We start from the raw sequence: 22,914 nt of genomic DNA on the forward strand, positions 1-22,914 counted from the left end.
TCCGTGGAAGTAAATCTAAGGAATAATATTATAGTGTTAAAGATGATATTTCCTTGAAGCGCTAATCTCAAAAACCACTGGTTCAGGTTGTTGGATAGTTCATTATCAAAGGAAGGCTATAAGTCATACAATGTTTCAGTACATTATTTTTCTCAAATTAACGCGAGTGAAACCGTGGGGAGCAGCTACTCTGAGAAATAATATGGTTACGAAGTTATTAAGCATAATGTCTTTATTCCATTCAAATTTTTATGTTTCAAATAAACGCTTCACACTCAACTGTCCCTGAAGGATTTGCTCTTGTATCAGGGGTCCGAAAATACATACACAATTACAAACGCCCTGATCACGGCAAACGTCTGTATGCCATGTGCGGGGATCGAACCCGCAACCACCAGCGCAATAGCCATAAACCAGTACTGTGTACTTGTATTACTGTTTTATATTACTGCTTTATATAGAGCAATATTACTCGTATTATCAATTGCTATTCGATAATTTTGTGAAAAAAGCGAACAAACGAATGTATTGTATCGATAACTTGTTCAACAGATTTTTCCGAACTTATGAGTGACTTACTTGGAAAAGACGGATTCAAGGTAAAATGTGACTTAATTAGCATATAATAAGATATATAATATATGTCTTCATAGTTTTCAACTGCAAAACGTCGAATCAATAATCAGTCAAATATTTTAGTTACCACAAAATCAACAATAACTATAATTGTATTGATAAAGATTAAAATGGCCTTGAAATTATATTATACAAATGAATCTCCCCTCGTGCGCAACTTCTGCTACCCTGCCACCATTATTATTCTAAAGTTAAAACGAAATTTCAACTTTTCTTGCATCAAATACTAACTAAACCGCTAGTTTTCATACTCTGCATACATTTCATATTTAAATATGGAAAAAACCTATATCTACTCTTTGCTCATGTGTCACATATAACCTCACCAATTATGGTAAGTAATATTTTAAAATAATACTGTTTTATGAGACTGTATTTTTAAAGGCGATAAAATAAACCATGGATGTTTTTGTAGCTAACCTAAACTGAATCAGCGTGTAAGCATGCTATTGTCGGGAAAAACTTTCCTCTCCACTTATGAAAAGGATTGAATCCATCACGCTGCTGAAGTTAGAAAAGTAATTGCTCTAACTCGAGTAACGGAGTAACGATCACTACCTATTATGTTTCTACACGTCGGTTATATCAACCGGTTCTGAAAGCTAACGTATGTATTCTTTTAGACCCGCTGAGTAGGTAGGTAAGGACGAACAAATATTTGTACAAAGTGGCCTTGAATGGGTATCGAACCGTCAAGGGAACCGTCGCCGTTAAGACCTTACATTACATCTTCTAAAGTTTAGAAGACAACTAGTCTATAATCTAGATCTAGAATCTAGACTAGTTGTCACTGTTAGTTACGCACTCATTTTGCTAATAAAATTTTCTGTTCATTAATTTTTGCTTTGATTGAAATCACTTAACACACTACATTGTTTATTAAAAACTTGACGTTTGTGAGATCAGCAAGGTCGTGTCGCGACATCTCTCTCATTGTTTTCCAATTAATAAAAAAATATGAATTATAATATGTATAAATTAAATCCACTCCGTTAGTTTTATTTTCATATTTGAATAGAATTATTATGATTATTTTGTTAGAATATAAATCTATTGAAAAACGTAGAATTACATAATCTATAATCTATAATCTATAATAATATATATAAACGCGAAAGGTCATTCATCACGAAATCTCCGAAACTATAACACCTACAAACTTGAAATTTGGCAAGTAGGCTCCTTATAGGACGTAGACATCCGCTAAGAACGGATTTTACGAAACTCAACCCCTAAGGGGGTAAAATGGGGGTTGGAAGTTTGTATGAAAGTCCCATGTTTTTGACGTAAGAGACTTGAAATTTAAAATGTAAGCTCTATAGATAGATGGTGAAAAGGTGTCCAAATAATGAATCTTTAGAAATCAACTCCCTTTTGGGATTAAAACGGGGGATGGTAGGTTTACTCACTCATCACGAAATCTCCGAAACTATAACACCTACAAACTTGAAATTTAGCAGATAGGCTTCTTATAGGGCGTAGACATTCGCTAAGAACGGGTTTTACAAAACTCGACCCCTAAGGGGGTAAAACGGGGTTCGGAAGTTTGTATGAACGTCCTATGTTTTTGAAGTAAGAGACTTGAAATTTAAAATGTATGCTCTATAGATGGTGAGAAGGTGTCCAAATAATGTATATTTAGAAATCAACTCCCTTTTGGGGTTAAAACGGGGGATGGTAGGTTGATTCACTCATCACGAAATCTCCGAAACTATAATACCTACAAACTTGAAATTTGGCAGGTACGTTTCTTATAGGGCGTATACATTTGCTAAGAACGAATTTTATGAAACTCTACCCCTAAGGGGATAAAACGGGGGTTGGAAGTTTGTATGAAAGTCCTATGTTTTTGGAGGAAGAGACTTGAAATTTAAAATGTATGCTCTATAGATAGTGAGAAGGTGTTCAAATAATGTATCTTTAGAAATCAACCCCCTTTTGGGGTTAAAATGGGGTATGGTAGGTTGACTCACTCATCACGAAATCTCTGAAACTATAACAGCTACAAACTTGAAATTTTGCAGATAGGTTCCTTATAGGGCGTAAACATTCACTGAGAACGGATTTTACGAAACTCGATCCATAAGGGGATAAAACGGGGGTTGGAAGTTTATATGAAAGTCATATGTTATTAAGGTAAGAGACTAGAAATTTAAAATGTATGTTCTATAGATGGCGAGGAAGTGTCCAAATAATACATCGTAATCTATATATATAAAAGAGAAAGGTCACTGATTGACATCACGAGAACTCAAAAACCGTTGGATGGTCCATCTATCCAAGATGGACAAAGATGAAATTTGGCAGGGAGGTAGATTATAGTTAGTAGACGTCTGCTAAGAACGGATTTTGCGATATTCCATCGCTAAGGGGGTTTAATTGGGGTTGATAGTTTGTATGAAACATATACAGTAGCAACAAGTTCGCTTGATAGGTTATTCATACTGCAGCATGAAAATAAAACTAAAAATGTGGTGTATAGAGAGGTTTTATAAAAATAACTATTTAATTATACTAAATTGTGCCTTTGAAAAAGTTACTCAGAGTGATAAGCATTTCAAGTGACTGAAATAAAAAAATAATTTGCGTTAAGCATCTTAATAGTAATGCATATCTTCATAACCACGCGGACGTAGTCGCGGGCAAAAGTTAGTGTATTATAAAACAAAGTTCCCAAAAGCGTATGTGACCGATTCCCTCAAAATCTACTTAACGGATTTTCATGCGGTTTCACAAACGGAGAAAGGGCTCCAAGAGGAAGGTTTACGGAACGGCAAAGCCGATTTTGATGAGAGTTTCACTGGAAGTTTGCCGGGAAAACTTTGTGACAAACTGATTTCAACGCGGGCGAAGCCGCGGGCACAGCTAGTAATATATATAAAAGCGAAAGGTCATTCATCACGAAATCTCCGAAACTATAACACCTAGAAACTTGAAATTTGGCAGGTAGGTTCCTTATAGAGCGTCGGCATCCGCTAAGAACGGATTTTACGAAACTCGACCCCTAAGGGGGTAAAACGGGGGTTGGAAGTTTGTACGAAAGTACTATGTTTTAGAAGTAAGAGACTTGAAACTTAAAATGTATACTCTATAGATGGTGAGAAGGCGTTCAAATAATGTATCTTTAGAAATCAACTCCCTTTTGGGGTTAAAACCGGGGGATGGTAGGTTGACTCCCTCATCACGATATCTCCGAAACTATAAGAGCTACAACTTTGCTATTTGGCAGGTTGGTTCTTTTTGGGTGTAGACATCCGCTAAGAAAGGATTTTACGAAATCTGACCCCTAGGGGGGTAAAACGGGGGTTGGAAATTTGTATGAAAGTCCTATGTTTTTGAAGTAAGCTACTTGAAATTTAAAATGTATACTCTATAGATGGTGAAGAGGTATCCAAATAATGTACCTTTAGAAATAAATTCTCTTTTGGGGTTAAAACGGGGGGTGGTAGATTGACTCATTCATCACGAAATCTCCGAAACTATAACAGCTACAAATTTGATATTTGACAGGTAGGTTCCTTATAAGGCGTAGACATCTACTAAGAACTGATTTTACGAAACTCGACCCTTAAAGGGGTAAACGGGGGTTGGAAGTTTGTATGAAAGTCCTATGTTTTTGAAGTAAGAGACTTGAAATTTAAAATGTATGCTCTATAGATAGTGAGGAGGTGTCCAAACAATGTATCTTTAGAAATCAACTCCCTTTTGGGGTTAAAACGGGGGATGGTAGATTGACTCATTCATCACGAAATCTCCGAAACTATAATAGCTACAAATTTGACATTTGATAGGTAGGTTCCTTATAGAGCGTAAACATCCGCTAAGAACAAATTTTACGAAACTCGACCCCTAAGGGGATAAAACGGGGTTGGAAGTTTGTATAAAAGTCCTATGTTTTTGAAGTAAGAGACTTGAAATTTAAAGTGTATGCTCTATAGATGGTGAGGAGGTGTCCAAATAATGTATATTTAGAAATCAATTCCTTTTTGGGGTTAAAACGGGGGTTCGTAGGTTGACTCACTGATCACGAAATCTCCAAAACTATAACACCTACAAACTTGAAATTTAGCAGGTAGGCTCCTTATAGGTCGTAGACATCCGCTAAGAACGGATTTTACGAAACTCGACCCCTAAGGAGATAAAACGGGGTTTGGAAATTTGTATGAAAGTTCTATGTTTTTGAAGTAAGAGACTTGAAATTTAAAATATATGATCTATAGATGGTGAGGAGGTGTCCAAATAATGCATCGTAATCTATATATATATATATAAAAGAGAAAGGTCACTGACTCACTCATCACGAGAACCCAAAAACAGCTGGAGGGTCCATCCATCTAGGATGGATAAAGATGAAATTTGGCAGGGAGGTAGATTATAGTAAGTAGATAATAGTAGTAGAGTAGAGAGATTTTGCGATATTCCACCGCTAAGGGGGTTTAATTGGGGTTGATAGTTTGTATGAAATATATACAGCAGATATATAATTACGTCGATAGGTTATTTATACTGCAGCCTGAAAATAAAACTAAAAATGTGGTGTATAGAGAGGTTTTATAAAAACAAGTATTAAATTATACTAAATTGTGCCTTTTAAAAAGTTACTCAGTGTGATAAGCATTTCAAGTGACTGAAATAAAAAAAATGCGTTAAAAATCTTAATAGTAATGCATATCTTCATAACCACGCGGATGTAGTCGCGGGCAACAGTTAGTGTATTATAAAACAAAGTCCCCAAATGTGTATATGATCGATTTCCTCAAAATCTACTGAACGGATTTTCATGCGGTTCACGAGGAAGGTTTACGGAACGGCTAAGCCGATTATAATGAGAGTTTAAATAGAGGTAGAGTGGAAATAGAGGTGACGTAACGTATGTTTGGGTCAGTAATAATTGTTTTGCTCGCAAACGAAGAAAAAAAAACTGATTTCAATGACATCGACAAATAATACGACGTAGGTAGAAAAATAGTCATGTTATCAAATATTACTCAAAAAGTATTCATCATAATATCTCGACCAAAAAAAAGATCACGTAACAAGCATCAGCTTTCAAATAAAATAAGAATTATCAAAATCGGCACACCCAGTAAAAAGTTATCGAGTATAATATATTGAAGGTCGACGAAAAATGGTCAAGTAAATACGCATTTTTAGACATAATTCAAAAAGACTGGTCAGATCTTGACTAAATTTAAATCGACGCAACAAGCACCCACCTTTCAGATTTCCTCCTTTCCACCTCCACCTTTCATTAAAAAAAAAGTAAAAAGTTCTGAGGTAACATACATAAAAAATACAGTCGAATTGAGAACCTTGCTGTCTCTCAGGGAAAACTTTGTCAAACTGTAGTACATTTTAAATTGTGAAATCTATATATTAATACGTGAAGCAAAAACTTTGTACCCCATTTTACGAAAATTGCACGGATGGAGGAGTATGAAATTTCGCACACTCATATCATCATCATAGTTTATATAGAGGAGTGCAGAAAGGTATTTTATTTAAATTATGCATAAAAAATACATTAAATTAACAAATACGAAAAATACATTAATAAATCTTTATTACTCTAATGTTTATTATTATAGAAGTATAGTCTTTAATAACAAAACTTTAATAATGTTCAAATTTATAATTTAAATTAAATATGGTCGAATTTTGACCACCGGGCGACCACTACTGTGTATAAATAAATATTTGCTGTAATTAAAACTTACGAAACAGCTATAACGATTGTGGATATTTCTATAGACTTTCTGAATCTTCCATCTTTTAGTACCTAAATTATTTTTATAGAATTTTCTAAATATTTTTTATTGATTAAAAAAAAGTAAAATTGTTTTTGTTACTAATTTGTGTTTATAAAAACACCAGTGATTTTTTTAATAAGTAACAAGAAAAATCTAATCAAAAATGGTTTCATAATTATTGAAAAAACAAAAGTGTTATACCAATCCCCAGTCAATTCTATGCCAAATGTTAAAGGTTATATTAAAAGAGTTTATATTGTCCAAAGCGCTAAGGTTAGATTTATAATTTTATATGGTGGTTAAGTATACTTAAATTTTCTAATTTTCCGCGCGATTTTCTAAGATAAGCCTTTGTACTTTGTCAAAATCTTCTTTCTTTGAATTATTTCTGTTTTTTGTGTACAATAAAGTGTATTATTATAACGTACTCTTTTAACTCTCGCAAGAACGTAAGGATATAAACAATACTTTAGTACGCATTAATTCCAAGTTAGAAAAACTCACGTGTTCGCACGTGTGCATTCTGTGTCTCCTTTTTAACCTCCGACGATGACCTGTTGGTCATTGGTATCATACTTATTTTCTTTGATAAAATTATAAATTATTTTAGTTTAAAAAAATTTGCAATAACTCTTTATCAATTTATAATGTTCATTAAAATGTTAAGATTTACTGTTTTCCTTTGTTATTTAATATCATCATCATCTGGATGGTGATGATGGTGATGATGGTGATGATGGTGATGATGGTGATGATGGTAATGATGGTGATTATGATGATGATGATGATGATAATGGTGATGATGGTGATGATGGTAATGATGGTGATTATGATGATGATGATGATGATGATGATAATGATGATGATGATGATGATGATGATGATGACGTATGCTATAGGCAGGTACGTTTCATGTTCACGTCCTTACCACATCCTAATGGATTTGTGTATGCTAACATTCTACTAAAACTTCCTTAGCTTTCTATAATAATGTAATGAAAAGACAAATAATGCGTGTTTTGTTGCATACCTACTACAACTATGTTATTTATATATAATGATATGATCTTCAATTATTTCACATATAACTAAATGTAGATATATAATTCTGTTTATAATAGTTTGAAATAGATTCGAAATATATTTCGAGATCATTTTCTAAAGAGGGAACTCCTTGATAGTGTTGGGGACTTAATGAATAGTACAAGGAAATTCGTACACAAAACGGAAATAATAATATTCTGTCTCTTACTATATTTTCTTTATTATCAAATACATAGTATGTATGTATGTCTAAACAATTTAAACTTACTTATCTCATATTCTTTTGTATTTTTGACACTTCCAGAAATACAACCTGTTCTTGGTTTTGAAAATTGAATAAGACTGATAAGAAAAAAACATAGACTGCCGTCTGAAGCATTTTTAACGTTATATTAGGCCGTCATAGTAGGCAACCACTTAAGACAAATCGGCTATAATAGAAGATTAAATGACCTATGTTTTGGTACTTGTTTGGACCTAAGTTTTTTTTTTTTGTAATGGCGCAACTATCCGGATTTCACCCTAGTGTATAGTAAACGTTTACAATTTTTCATTAATTAGATTTGATTTAACGTTCTATTAATAACAAAATGTAATAATCGCATTATTATAACTCGAAATGACTCAGAAATGTTTGAAATATTTATGGTGAATATTCTGTAGAAATCAAGATAATATTTTCAAAGACTTAGTTTAGAAACATAACGTTTATTTTTGCGGATTATATTTTAAAACTCAGGATTCCTCCTTACGATTTCTTAATACTTTGTATTTAAAATTAAAAATTAAGTTACGATTATACATATATCGAGTATCGAAACTGAAAATTTTCTATTTTTTTATTGCATGAAAAAACTAGTTTTTATGTATATTTTCAAAAAGAAAAAAAAAGAGAAAATGCTATAAAATACACATAAAATCACATTTTTCATGAGTTTATAGTCATTATGGATATTTAACAAATCATTCAGCGTAAAAAATGTAAAGTGCCTTTTTCAATTTCGATATTATGCGTAGGGACAGTCGATATTATACAGGATACGTTTTAATTTGTTCGTATTTTCATATTACCTATAATTCTAATTCATGTTTTTGAATATGTAAAAAAAAAAAAACGTTTGGATCAAAATATACTACCGATGTAGTAAATGTTCTCTCTCATTACGCTTAACAAAAAACAGCGTAAGTTAACATTACGTATTGTTTATTATTTTATTTACACGATTAAGGAAAACCGACATAATATGCTCGAATACGTTACGTAAATTTATGATCATCTTAGCTTCTATTTAAAATGTTTCATAAACTATATTCTTGTTACGTTTGTCGGCGATCTCGTCATCTCCGGGAATTATTAACCCGGGACGATCGGGGGTGTACCCTATCCCATTTTCCTATAAAATACAAAGCAAGCTCGTAACTCGCTTATCATTCATTTGAAGCACACATGTTAGCACATTTGTTCTGTTGTTCACAATTGTATTTTAAATTCGTTTAAAACATGTATGTAGTAAGTTTTGTCTTAATGTTCGTTTTAATAAATTCACTGCGAGCTACACCAGGTAAGGTTTTTGCTTATATTGTTCTATATATCTAAATAGTGGTAAATGCGCCATGTAGGCCTAAACACCGGCAGTCGCGATTTCATATATCAATAAAACAAAAAAAATAACTTTTATTGGAATTTTTGAATCTTTTTCGAACTCTACTCGGTGACCACGGATGATCGTCCGGACGTTAGTCACATTAACTTCCAAATGACATTAGCGAATTATACTTTCTCTTGGGGCTATATATTTATTTCTAGGTATTTATCTAGGACGTAGCAATGACATATTTTAAACGTACGAAATTAATAAAATAACTAAAATAAATAAATAAATATCTACTCAATACACACACGGTCGTCTGTTCCTAAAGTAAGCAACTCAATGCTTGTGTTATAGGTAAGAGCCGACTGGTAAAGCTACATTTTTTTTTTCGATAAACATACTTATAAATAATACATATATAAATATATAAATAAATATTTATGTTACACCCATTACAAAATATCTTTGATTTTCTTTAATATTATTAGTATAATTATAATATCCAAATAAATACTATTATTTAGCATGATTTGCGTTTGAAGGTTATATATATAATACATAATATTCTGTATTAAATATGAATTTTATTAGGAACTAGCTGTGCCTCGCGTTTCATCCGCGTTAATGTGACGACAAACTTTCCAAGCCAAACTTTATAATGCAACTTACACGGGCGCAATACGGCGTCGTTTCATTTGATTTAACATTATCTCCTAAATTATGCAACTAAATTAAATTCTATAAAAGATAAAATTTATCTTCGTAAAATTGCCTAGTTGACTAAATATTTTTTATTTGTAAAGATTCATATACCTGGCTAATAACAATGCAATAAAATTATCTTTTATTTTTTGTGATTATTAATTCGTTGCAGTTTATTGAAAGTAAGTATGATATCTTTTAAGATTACCATTCAAATAAAGAACAACTTTGTTTCAAAAGAAATACTTGTGATGAATAACTTACTTATTTGACTAAGGATTTATATCATGTCGATGAAACCACCTTCGCAAATATTGCAATATTTTATAACACACTAGCTGATCTGACGAACTTCGTATCACCTTATTTTTTTCTGAAATATAATAATAACATAATATATCAAAATAAAATATAGCCTATCTTTTAAGTTGGATCAAATTGCACACGGTGTGCAAATTTGACTAAAATCGGTTAAGTAGTTTAGGAGTCCATTGTGGACAAACATTGTGACACGAGATTTATATATATTAAGATATGATGACAGTCAAAAGGTAATAATGAACATTAAAAATAGACATATGCAATCGCGCACATTTTTTAGAGCTTTTAATTGCAACCAACATTGTCATAAGTGCATCATTTTTAACCGACTTCCACAAAAGGAGGAGGTTCTCAATTCGACTGTATTTTTTTTTTTTATGTATGTTAGATCAGAACTTTTGACTGGGTGGAGCGATTTCGATAAATTTTCTTTTAATCGAAAGGTGGTGTGTGCCAATTGGTCCCATTTAAATTTATTTGAGATCTAACAACTACTTTTTGAGCTATATCTAATAATGCGTTTTTACTTGACGCTTTTTTCGTCAACCTACGTTGTATTATACCGCATAACTTTCTACTGGATGTACCGATTTTGATAATTCTTTTTTTGTTGGAAAGAAGATATCCCAAGATTAGTATCATGATAAGGAAACCAGGATCTGATGATGGGATCCCAGAGAAATTAATGGAAATTCTTGAAAATCCGCAATAACTTTTTACTGGGTGTACCGATTTTGATAATTCTTTTTTTGTTGGAAAGAAGGATATCCTTAGTTTAGTACCATGATAAGGAAACTAGGATCTGATGATGGGATCCCAGAGAAATCGAGGGAACTTCGTGAAAATCCGCAATAACTTTTTACTGGGTGTACCGATTTCAATAATTTTTAATTTAATCGAAAGCTGATGTTTGTCGTGTGGTCACATATAAATTTTATTGAGATCTGATAACTATTTTTTGAGTAATCTTTGATAACGCGCAGTTACTTGACTATTTTTTCGTCGATCTACGTTATATTACTCGTCGATGTAATTGAAGTCGGTTTTTTTTTTCGTTTGCGAGCAAACACAATTATTAGGTTTACGCAGCTCCCGCAACGGACGCTCGTTAGGAAGCTTCAGTACTTTTTTGATTTCTGATAATAAAAAATATAAATAAGATATATAAATACTTTAATTAATTTAAAACATTATGAAATGTTTATAGAAGTGATATTTTACAGTACAGTAGAGAGATATTATATAAAAGAAACGTCAACTTATGCTGGGGTTGGTAGGAATTATGAAAAGTAGTCACATACATTTAATAACTCCAACGCCACAAAATTCATTTAATGATAATAGTCACTAGTTGACAGAGGTCGTCCTGTACAATTTCCGTAGATAGTAATTTAAAGAATTTTACAACTGTCGAGAAAACTCGTCCAATATACCTTAACGTTGGATAACCTTTTTCTATTGGTTATGCAATAAAAACACCTTGAACTACAATACGATACGAGAAGATAATAGTGATAAAATACGAATCAGAAATCCGTTGAAGCATTGACAGTTTTACTTCTTGTAATTTATTTTAGATTATTTTGCAAATCATTATAATCACTTCAGCCTATGGTATTCCACTGCTGTATGGAAACATAACAATAGCTTTAAATCTTTTATTTATATATTATAATGTAATAACATAGCAGACACACATATATATATTTATATATTAATCAAATTCACGAGTGTCATCTTATGTCTACAGTTTCAGAATGTGACGTAGTGGCATTTACACTATGGAGCGGTTCAGCATCAAAACGTAACATAGAACTGAACCAACCCGTGAATCAAGTTGTTGTTCAGCACACAGTCACAAACGAATGTTTCTCTGATGCTGATTGTGAGAGAATCGCAAAAGGAATCAGAGCATACCAAATGAAGGAACTTAAATATGATGACATCGGGCTATCGTAAGTGTGATAATGTTATACTAACTTCTGCTCGTCTGTATACAAATCTTCTCTGCATACTAAAACTTACTGCAATATAATTTATTTATGAATACGAGTATTATATACTAATTTAGAAAGAGTTGCATTTTGTCTACCATTTTACTTCTTGAATAAGTAAATAATAATTTTTTTTGAGGTTCTCAATTCGATTGTATTTTTTTGTGTATGTTACTTCAGATCTTTTGAAAGATTGTGCGTGTCATTTTGTCCCATTTAAATTTATTACAGATCTAATCTACTTTTCAGTTACTTTTGATAATGCGACGTTACGACGTTTTTAATAAAGCGACGAATCGAAACTCGCCCAAGACCCGAATCCACGAACATTCTAGAAAAATGACGTCATGGACCAAATTGTCGAGAAACGAGAGGTGCCCGGCCGAGTATAATTGGTATAGTTTGTTTATAAACATACACTTTGAGTCAGCTCGGTTGGCACGTAGGCGCCGACTCGTGCCGATTTGTGTCCGCGTGTCAAACGCCGCAGGTCGCATACCGAGCCCGCTAGTTCGGCACGTAGCCCCCGGCCCCAATCGAGTCATTCGTTGATCGGATTGCGAATGCTCAGCGGCACAGGACGGTCTGGCGGCTGCCGGCCCGGCGGTATAGTAAGCAGTATATAAAAAAATATTTCATATTTATGCGCGTTAGTTTTCTGCTCTCTATTTTACTTCTGAACAAGCATAAATATGCTAGTAAAATGAGCTCGCGCGCGAGGAAACATCGCAATATATACCCGCAAAGCTCATCTCCATACAAAATGCCGAAAAGTGGTGGGGATGGCGGTTTTTCGGCCAGTCGTTCTGCGCCCTCCGACCTGAGTACAAGTGAAGAAAAATGCAAAACTGAGAAACGACTCGCGCTTGACCATTCGAGTGTATGACGTAATGACAAAGGCATCACTAATGCTGCTCTACGACCTCGCTCTATTGAGCACAAGTTTGATTCACGACGAAACGTAAGGGCTCTCGCTCGCGTCCGTTCTTCGGATCTGTACCCGAACGCTGGATATATACAGCGTTCGTATTCAAACGATATAAAAATGGGACCCCAACAAAATTATCCAACTCGATTGATACTCGGACTCGAAATCGAATCATTATTCATTGAGCGCATCGCAAACGCATAGCGGTCCGTTCCTCGGATCTCGAACATTCTAGAAAAATGACGTCATAGGGCAAATTGTCGAGAAACGAGAGGTGCCCGACCGAGTGTAATCATTATCGGTGTCTTTTTTAACCTACAAACCGAGCTCGCAAGACATTGATGCCAAAGTGAGCTATTCATTGATCTCATCGTAAACGTCAGGTGGCCCAGAGCGGCCGACCAAGTATTTTTACCAAAATGAGCCATTCATTGATCTCATCGCAAACGCCAGGTGGCCCAGGCCGGCCGACCAAGTAACGAGTATAAATTACAAGTATATATATAATATATACAGGGTTATTTGTAAAACACCAGCATCCTTGCAGGACAAGATAGCTAACATCATAAGTAACAACATTTGTTCTACGACTTTTGATAATTTATTAGATTTTATTTTCATACAAAAAAAAATATTAATTTAATTTTCCGTTTGAATGTTATAAACTCTACGCGCATCCCAAATATTAGGTAAACAGTTACTACTTGCGGGTGTGAATGCGAGGGGGGAAGGAAGGGCCGGAGCGGCGCTAGCGCCCTTGAACTTGAACTATTTCGCTAGCCGAAGCAGTCGGCGCGGCGACTTTGATGCGCCCGCGTCATATGATTTTGTGTGCCACTCGTATTTCTTTTACTCGTATCGATCGATGTATTGTATCTGTACTAAAGTTATTTTATAACCATGGCGTACCGCTATTCTAATGTCGAACACGGAAATGGTGAGGATGCTGGCTAGGTGTGATGACAATGTATCGGAAGCCTGTCGGCAATATGCAGCTAGGTATCTGAACTTACCTACACCGAGCCGTAAGACAATGTTACCGGTCGATGGATTGGATATTACACCAATGGACTTTTATTTATGGGGACACATTAAAACAATGGTGTGATCGCGAAATTACGAGCGGTGACATGCTCATTGACAAAATAATTTGTGCGTTCAATCAAATTAAAACTAATTCGGAAGTGTTAGTACGTGTTAGTGAACAGCTGATTTTTAGGTGTGGTCTGTGTGTTGGTTGTGATGGTGACTATTTTGAACGCTATCTATGCGATGTAGAGGTAATAGGAATTTATTTTGTAAATATTATTTTATTGACAATTATTTTTTATATTTGAATTATTGTAAACACGCTAATTCCACTTTTTAAATACGCCTGCATTACACAATGAAAAGTGAATTATACCTAGCTACCAATATTGAATATTAAATTGGTTTAATTAAACTTAGTAAACGTTAAAGAATAATAATTAGCTACGTTAATAATTTTCACATATTTTGGATTTTCAGAATTCAGATAGCTAATCTACATACACATCCGTGTTGCTCTTTGTACATACACATTTACCTAGTCACTGCGACATACATACTGTGATACTGCCTACAAACCCACCAAGCAATTTATATTATTAACTAGAATTATTTTATTAACTAGAATTATCGGGCAGAGTAAGTGTTATTTATTATTATTATTAGCAGTGCAAGCGCGCGCGAGCGTCGCGTCGTCCTTTCGACAATGAATGAATCAATGAAACATAGACTTACAAATGTCAGGACAGTACAATAAAAACTTGAAAAATCATTTTAAATTAATGTATTGAGTTATGTCAAAAGTCGTAGAACAAATGTTGTTGTACATAATATAAGCTATCTTGTCCTGCGAGGATGCTGGTGTTTTACAAGTAACCCTGTATATATAAAAAAAAAATCATATTTATGCGCGTTGTTCCGAAGCTCTTCATTTTACTTCTGAACAAGCATAAATATGCTAGTAAAATGAGCTCGCGCGCGAGGAAACATCGCAATATATACCCGCCGAGCTCATCTCCATATAAAACGCTGAAAAGTGGTAGGGATTTTGTTTTTTTACTCAGTCGTTCTGCGACCTTCGACTCGGTTACAAGTGAAGAAAAATTCAATACTGAGAAACGACTCGCGATCGACCATTCGATCCTATGACGTACCGGCGCTAGGTGAAGCGGCCGCGGCGTACTCGCGACGCTGGGTGAAGCGGGCGGCGGGGTAGGTGATAATGAGACTCTAGGTGAAGCGGGCGGCGGGGTAATACTACATTTCAAGTTGTAAGCGATAATGCGGCGCCGGATGAAACGGGCGGCGGGGTACGATGACAAATTTGGTAAATAAATAACGTCTATAATGGTCAATAAAAAACTAGACCACAAGTGGCCACGCGTCGTAATTACCGACCCCATCGTCCCGCTTCATCGACCGTCTCGTTTCTTATCTCGAATACTCATCCTTTTCTTATCTCGAGCGCATTTCTAAGCGTACAGGTAATCTTATTGTATTAGGTAAACGAATTAATTTCATTTCAAAGACAATGATAATTTAAACGTCTCGCAGATTAGTTGCAAGAGTTGCAAAAATTGATCCCTCACCACCGAATCCATTATGCAGTCGAGTCAAGTGTGCGCCTTGGTAGAAGCGTACAAGCGTAACGCTGCATGTTATTAGTCTCATCATCTGTGAACTGACGGTGGGCAAACTAGTATATGGCTCGATGACAGCCATCGATCTGCCGCTCGGAGACGTCGATCCCAAGTACATGTTCAAGAAGACAAAACGCCAATACCTCACGACGATCGTGTTTAACATCCTCGAATCTCTGCTGCAGAACCTCGAAATGTTGTTTGGCCTGGTGCCCGATGAACGCGCCGTGCTCGGGTGGAAACTGGAAGGGGTCGTGTACAAAAGGAATATGACGCCACTCTCTTCACAGTCAGACGACTTATGCTGCGTCGAATACCACAAAAAGTTTAGCCCTCCTCAAGGAGTAGCGTCACGAGTCGCGCCAACGTCCTGGCCACGTTCAACGAGGGGTTCGCCGCGAACCAATTCGAGGGCGTTCCGCTAATGTGGTCGTACAGTCTGAAGAACAATGTTTTGATGACGGCGCAACGTGTGTACGACCACACCTGCATTGAATGGTTCTGCGTTCTGCTACTACGAGGAATGGATCCAAGATTACGAACCCTTTTTGCGGTGATGGTATTATTATATAAAAATATAGTTTTATTGTTTGATTACGTGGTTAATTTTTCCCATGTGCATGCATTTACAGAAAAAAATACTATATAGTGCCATCTAGCAGAAAAGTGGAAAAACTAAATCAATCGGCCCGCCAAACCATTAGCTACATAGCTAGTCCAGTCGCGCCATCTAGTGCTGCGCCATTTAACGGAACGAGTGTCAAATCGATTGCTGTTCGAACTCACACCTTTGGGAGCCGCCGCGGCGCTACCGACTACGATTCGCCCTTTTCTTTATAAATAACTTATATAAATAAAAAAATATCTACAAGATTACAAAAAATAAACATTTTCGCCCTGTCCCACCACACTCTACTTTGTTCTCGTAAAAAGCAAACTAAAACTCGACATATTCCTAGTGTTTTTTTAAAAGTATTACAATCGTGGTTGTTTGTGGTTTAAACCACCGCGCCGTTTCAATGCAAGTTGGCCTGGCGGGTATAACTAGCAAGATTATTTCCTAAAAGACGTGGGGAATCGAACCCGCTACCGTCGTCGGCGCGCCTGGCTACTAATCGTATTTGTTACCGCTGCGCCTACGCGGTCCGTCGTGACCTCGTGATAATAGATTAGGCGCCGCTGTCACGTCATCCGTTGTTTATATTAAGAGAAGGAGCTAATAATTACCGCTCTATCTGAGCGTAATTAGCGAACTGCAGATAGCCTCGTAGTCTCTTATCGCTTCAATTTTATTGTACATTTGAATTACATAATAAAACGAGGTTTATTGTTATTATATATTTATTATCAAATTATACAAGTTAACAGTCATTTGTAAGGCTATATAAATATAATTATGTAGAATAAATAAAAACTTTATTAATGTAAAACGTTACTGGTACTTTGCAAGTAAGAGTTTCGTAGTAAGAAATAAGAGGTCGTAGCCCGTTGGCTACATTACATTTGGAGCAGAGACTCGGTGACGGTTTCGTCAAAGACGGTCGACTTGCGAAGTAATGCAAATCGTTCCTTTTCGAATAGCTCGCCGTAGCCGGGGTGCCTCAGGTTACACTTGCTCCTCCTAGTCTGCACGTTTACGATATTCTTGAGCAGGACACGGACGAGAGTGTACCGCCCCACAATCGCGACGACCTCGTGCTCCGAAACGGGAGGCAAGGCGAGAGGGGCGGAGGCGGCGGTGGAGAACGGAACGCGTCTGAAGAGTCGAACCGAGGGTACGAAGCGATGGCGATGCGCTCGCATGTCGTACCACTCTGGGCCGTAAATCTGCTTCAGAGTGTACAGGGTGAAACGCAGATGCGGGTCCAGATGGGACCGTAGTTTGTTTCTCAAAAAGTGATAGAAGCAATAAAAGAAATGCTCGTAGTAGACGCGATGGGTCGTGTGCGACAGAGTGCGATGAATGTCGCGGATGCGAATTTCGGTAGTCGGTGACCCGGTGCGGTACGGAAGCAGATCGCGAAGCTCGGCGTAGTAACCAATCAGTCCGAGGGGTCTCCTCAGTTGATCATCCGTGACGTCAATAGGTAGCGCGGGGTCGACGTCGTTGCGACCTCGGAGAGGGTACATGCGCAGTCCTGGGCAGATGCGCACAGAATCGCGGCAAAAGTGGCATTGGATTTGTTCTTTTTCTCTGAATAAATGTATACCTACTCGCAAGCAATACTTGCATTTCATCCTACAAGATTTACGTCTAGAAAATAATTCTGCGTCGCGGGCAGAAAACTAACGCGCATAAAAATGAAATATTTTTTTTTATATATTACTTACTATGCCACCGGTGCGGGGGTCGGCCGTCCTTGGTCGCCTGGTGGTTGCGATGCAACCAATACATGGCTCAGTTTGGATTTAATGTAACAATCGGGCGGACCCAGGCGTGCCGGTTTGAAAAAAAACACCAACAAGACAAATTATACTCGGCCGGGCACCTCTCGTTTCTCGACAATTTGCCCTATGGCGTCATTTTTCTAGAATGTGCGATATACCACGTCGTTTGCTCGTCGCGAGCGCACCATGTCACCGAGCTTTGGCCCGCGAGTCTGCAAGAGTTGGCGAGTCCGTGCCAGTTTTGTCCTCTTTCGTCCCCCTTTCCTCTGACTCCCTGTCCTCCTTCTTTCGCTACCTTTACTCCCGAGTCCTAGCCACTCCGGTTTTCCTGCTAAATGTGGTTTTTGAAGTCAGATGGCAATTGATCAATGTAAAAATCACTCTCAGCGGTTCTCTATAAGTAAGAGACAAAAAAAGATGAATGCGGAAAGTGTTTCATCGTTAAACATAAGTGAGCAAGAGCTACCGTGTCAAGTACGAGCATGGCTAAGAACGCTAGTACCCAGATGGAAATTCCGCTTTGCAACGTGGAATATTGGCTCTCTAACTAGACGATGTAGCGAACTCGCAGACGTACTATATAAGTAAGAGAAAACAAAATGATGAATACGGCTAGAGCGTTGTCGTTAACCGACGCACAGGCACATCGCCCTACGCATGTGATAAGTGAGCTAGTTCCCAGACGGAAACTCCGCTTTGCAACGTGGAATATTGGCTCTCTAACTAGACGATGTATGGAACTCGCAGACGTACTCATGAGACGTCGGATCCAATGCGCTTTCCTTCAGGAAACACGCTGGAAGGGCGACGAGTCATATGACATCGGGCAGGGCTACCAGCTTGTATACACCGGGTCATCCACAGGGAGAAACGGTGTCGCGGTAGTACTTTGTGAAGAGCTTCGGAAGAATTTACTAGAAGTTGATCATCGCTGTGACCGATTAATGCGGGTTCGAGTACAAATTGAGGGAGTTACTACCAACCTGATCTGTGCTTATGCGCCTCAAGCTGGCTGTAGTGCGGCCGAAAAGAAATCCTTCTGGGAGCAGTTTGAAGACTTATTACGCGCTGTACCGACGACTGAAGGGATAATTGTTGGAGGGGACTTCAACGGTCACGTGGGCAGGTCGGCTGAGATATACAAGGGTGTTCATGGTGGCTTTGGTTATGGTCGTCGCAATGTGGAGGGCCAAAAGATCCTAAGAACCTGTAGTTCGTTTGATCTGGCCATCGTGAACACTTTCTTCGCAAAGAATACTCAACAACTTATCACGTATAAAAGTGGATCCCACTCAACTCAAATTGACTATCTGCTGATCAGAAGGTGTCATATCGGCAAGGTAACAAACTGTAAAGTCATTCCAGGAGAAAGCCTGACGCCCCAACATCGTCTTCTTGTCATGGACTTAACGGACGTAGGGCACAGCATAATATTTCCTGCTCAAAATGTGGAGCAGCCCGACTGGAAAAGTACCTCGACCATACAGGAAGGAGGTCACAGCTAAATAAAACTGATGGGGTCGACAACGCTCTTGCGATGGTTTTGATGTTGCAGACGTCTATAAGATACAGTAATCGCTTTCCATCAGGCAAGCCATACACTTGTTTCCCGATGTAGTTGAAAAAAAAATTTTTTTAATATATATCTAGGTCGACAAACAAGCGTACGGGTCACCTGCTAGTGAACGATTCTTATAGCCTTTAGAAGTCTGCAACACAAGAAGCATCGCAAGTGCGTTACCGACCATATTCCCAATCCCCTCCCCCCCCCAGGAGCCTTACTCACCATCAGGAACACAACACTCCTTGAAATCAGTTTTATTTAGCTGTGACCTCCTTCCTGTATGGTCGAGGTACTTTTCCAGTCGGGCTGCTCCACATTTTGAGCAGGAAATATTCTGCTGTGCCCTACGTCCGTTAAGTCCATGACAAGAAGACGATGTTGGGGCGTCAGGCTTTCTCCTAGAATGACTTTACAGTTTGTTACCTTGCCGATATGACACCTTCTGATCAGCAGATAGTCAATTTGAGTTGAGTGGGATCCACTTTTATACGTGATAAGTTGTTGAGTATTCTTTGCGAAGAAAGTGTTCACGATGGCCAGATCAAACGAACTACAGGTTCTTAGGATCTTTTGGCCCCCCACATTGCGACGACCATAACCAAAGCCACCATGAACACCCTTGTATATCTCAGCCGACCTGCCCACGTGACCGTTGAAGTCCCCTCCAACAATTATCCCTTCAGTCGTCGGTACAGCGCGTAATAAGTCTTCAAACTGCTCCCAGAAGGATTTCTTTTCGGCCGCACTACAGCCAGCTTGAGGCGCATAAGCACAGATCAGGTTGGTAGTAACTCCCTCAATTAGTACTCGTACCCGCATTAATCGGTCACAGCGATGATCAACTTCTAGTAAATTCTTCCGAAGCTCTTCACAAAGTACTACCGCGACACCGTTTCTCCCTGTGGATGACCCGGTGTATACAAGCTGGTAGCCCTGCCCGATGTCATATGACTCGTTGCCCTTCCAGCGTGTTTCCTGAAGGAAAGCGCATTGGATCCGACGTCTCATGAGTACGTCTGCGAGTTCCATACATCGTCTAGTTAGAGAGCCAATATTCCACGTTGCAAAGCGGAGTTTCCGTCTGGGAACTAGCTCACTTATCACATGCGTAGGGCGATGTGCCTGTGCGTCGGTTAACGATAACGCCCTAGCCGTATTCATCATTTTGTTTTCTCTTACTTATATAGTACGTCTGCGAGTTCGCTACATCGTCTAGTTAGAGAGCCAATATTCCACGTTGCAAAGCGGAATTTCCATCTGGGTACTAGCGTTCTTAGCCATGCTCGTACTTGACACGGTAGCTCTTGCTCACTTATGTTTAACGATGAAACACTTTCCGCATTCATCTTTTTTTGTCTTTTACTTATAGAGAACCGCTGATAGTGATTTTTACATTGATCAATTGCCATCTGACTTCAAAAACCACATTTAGCAGGAAAACCGGAGTGGCTAGGACTCGGGAGTAAAGCTAGCGAAAGAAGGAGGACAGGGAGTCAGAGGAAAGGGGGACGAAAGAGGACAAAACTGGCACGGACTCGCCAACTCTTGCAGACTCGCGGGCCAAAGCTCGGTGACATGGTGCGCTCGCGACGAGCAAACGACGTGGTATATCGCACATTCTAGAAAAATGATGCCATAGGGCAAACTGTCGAGAAACGAGAGGTGCCCGGCCGAGTATAATTTGTCTTGTTGGTGTTTTTTTTCAAACCGGCACGCCTGGGTCCGCCCGATTGTTACATTGAATCCAAACTGAGCCATGTATTGGTTGCTTCGCAACCACCAGGCGACCGAGGACGGCCGACCCCCGTGCCATTGGTATAGTAAGTAGTATATAACAAAAATAATTCATGTTTATGCTGAGACAACGAGAGGGTCGATGAAACGGGACGATGGGGTCGGTAATTACGACGCGTGGCCACTTGTGGTCTAGTTTTTTATTGACCATTATAGACGTTATTAATTTACCAAATTTGTCATCGTACCCCGCCGCCCGTTTCATCCGGCGCCGCATTATCGCTTACAACGTGCAATGTAGTATTACCCCGCTGCCCGCTTCACCTAGAGTCTCATTATCACCTACCCCGCCGCCCGCTTCACCCAGCGTCGCGAGTACGCCGCGACCGCTTCACCTAGCGCCGGTTACGTCATAGGATCGAATGGTCAATCGCGAGTCGTTTCTCAGTATTGAATTTTTCTTCACTTGTAACCGAGTCGAAGGTCGCAGAACGACTGAGTAAAAAAACAAAATCCCTACCACTTTTCAGCGTTTTATATGGAGATGAGCTCGGCGGGTATATATTGCGATATTTCCTCGCGCGCGAGCTCATTTTACTAGCATATTTATGCTTGTTCAGAAGTAAAATGAAGAGCTTCGGAACAACGCGCATAAATATGTTTTTTTTTTTAATATATATATATTATACAGGATGGCCGATCACTTGACGTCATAAAAAAAAATTTAGGTCCGGTATGTTGTGGGGTATCCGAATCACCCCCATGTATGTTACGCGATTTTTTGTAGTTTAGGAGTTATGAATTTTTTTCGATTTTATGAGAAATTTCGACTTGACCATCTTAAAAAATTTCTAAAAAAAAAAGCAAAAATTGTTTTAGAGTTTTATTTTTTGCAACTGAATTCGCATAAGTTATACTTTTATGCATAAAATAATCAGCTTCGTCGCTTTGATGAAAGTTATGAAAATGTTGGTCTAAAGTCAAAAATCTACGTTCCGTGAATTAGGACTTAAATTTTCAACTTTAAATTAAAAATCTAAACAGGTGACCTTATGATTTCTTAGTTAGTCTTAAAAATGCGCCAGACTCTCAGCTTTTATAATAATAAAAAAAAAGCCGTACTTAATATGGAAAATTTGGCTAAAATCGGTCTTCAAAGACAGCAAGATGGAGAATTCTTAAAATTAGCCTATTGATTAAAAATTTTTTTTATCATTCCTAAGGCTAATTAATGATTAGAAAATGCTGAAAACCTATTTTGTTGGTTGGATAAGAAAAGTTTTAGGCTTTTAAGTAAGAACGAGATCATAATGTTAAAATCATTTAATATTCTTAAAATTTATAATTAATGTTCAACGTGCCAGTTCCAGAAACAATACACATTCTACACCGTCGTAAAAAACGGCAAATTTTACCTGCAATAACAATGGGCTGAAAGAATAAGAAACTATATTGCTATCTCCCTCACTCTCGGTGGCAAAGAGGCCGATCGCAACCGATCAAAGCTAGTTCGTTAGTTACTGATTTCAGTTGTGCTCACATTGTGTTTACTGCTACTTGTGTCACCATTCGTTATTTCATTGCTGCTGAAG

At 37.7% G+C, this 22,914-nt stretch overlaps 2 protein-coding genes across 2 annotated transcripts; one reads left to right on the top strand and one right to left on the bottom strand.

Annotated features, from left to right (window-relative positions):
- Positions 1 to 18,441: 18,441 nt before the first annotated feature.
- On the top strand, positions 18,442 to 19,642 carry LOC123654881 (craniofacial development protein 2-like). The gene is made up of 3 exons (XM_045590741.1): positions 18,442 to 18,522; positions 18,696 to 19,439; positions 19,580 to 19,642. Exons 1-3 carry the CDS (start codon positions 18,442 to 18,444, stop codon positions 19,640 to 19,642), a joined length of 888 nt encoding a protein of 295 aa, XP_045446697.1.
- Positions 19,643 to 19,670: 28 nt separating this feature from the next.
- LOC123654882 (craniofacial development protein 2-like) lies at positions 19,671 to 20,934 on the bottom strand. Its single transcript, XM_045590742.1, has 3 exons — positions 20,854 to 20,934; positions 19,937 to 20,680; positions 19,671 to 19,733 (listed from the first exon to the last, which is right to left on the bottom strand). Exons 1-3 carry the CDS (start codon positions 20,932 to 20,934, stop codon positions 19,671 to 19,673), a joined length of 888 nt encoding a protein of 295 aa, XP_045446698.1.
- Positions 20,935 to 22,914: the final 1,980 nt, after the last annotated feature.

The sequence above is a fragment of the Melitaea cinxia genome, chromosome 7 (genome assembly GCF_905220565.1).
Source record: "Melitaea cinxia chromosome 7, ilMelCinx1.1, whole genome shotgun sequence".
NCBI lineage: Eukaryota > Metazoa > Arthropoda > Insecta > Lepidoptera > Nymphalidae > Melitaea > Melitaea cinxia.

Coding starts and splice junctions, on each gene's coding strand:
- LOC123654882 (XM_045590742.1), bottom strand. CDS start 20,934: ATGAATGCGGAAAGTGTTTCATCGTTAAACATAAGTGAGCAAGAGCTA. Junction 20,681..20,853: donor GAGCATGGCTAAGAACGCTA/GTACCCAGATGG, acceptor GTGATAAGTGAG/CTAGTTCCCAGACGGAAACT. Junction 19,734..19,936: donor TTGTCATGGACTTAACGGAC/GTAGGGCACAGC, acceptor CTTGTGTTGCAG/ACTTCTAAAGGCTATAAGAA.
- LOC123654881 (XM_045590741.1), top strand. CDS start 18,442: ATGAATGCGGAAAGTGTTTCATCGTTAAACATAAGTGAGCAAGAGCTA. Junction 18,523..18,695: donor GAGCATGGCTAAGAACGCTA/GTACCCAGATGG, acceptor GTGATAAGTGAG/CTAGTTCCCAGACGGAAACT. Junction 19,440..19,579: donor TTGTCATGGACTTAACGGAC/GTAGGGCACAGC, acceptor TTGATGTTGCAG/ACGTCTATAAGATACAGTAA.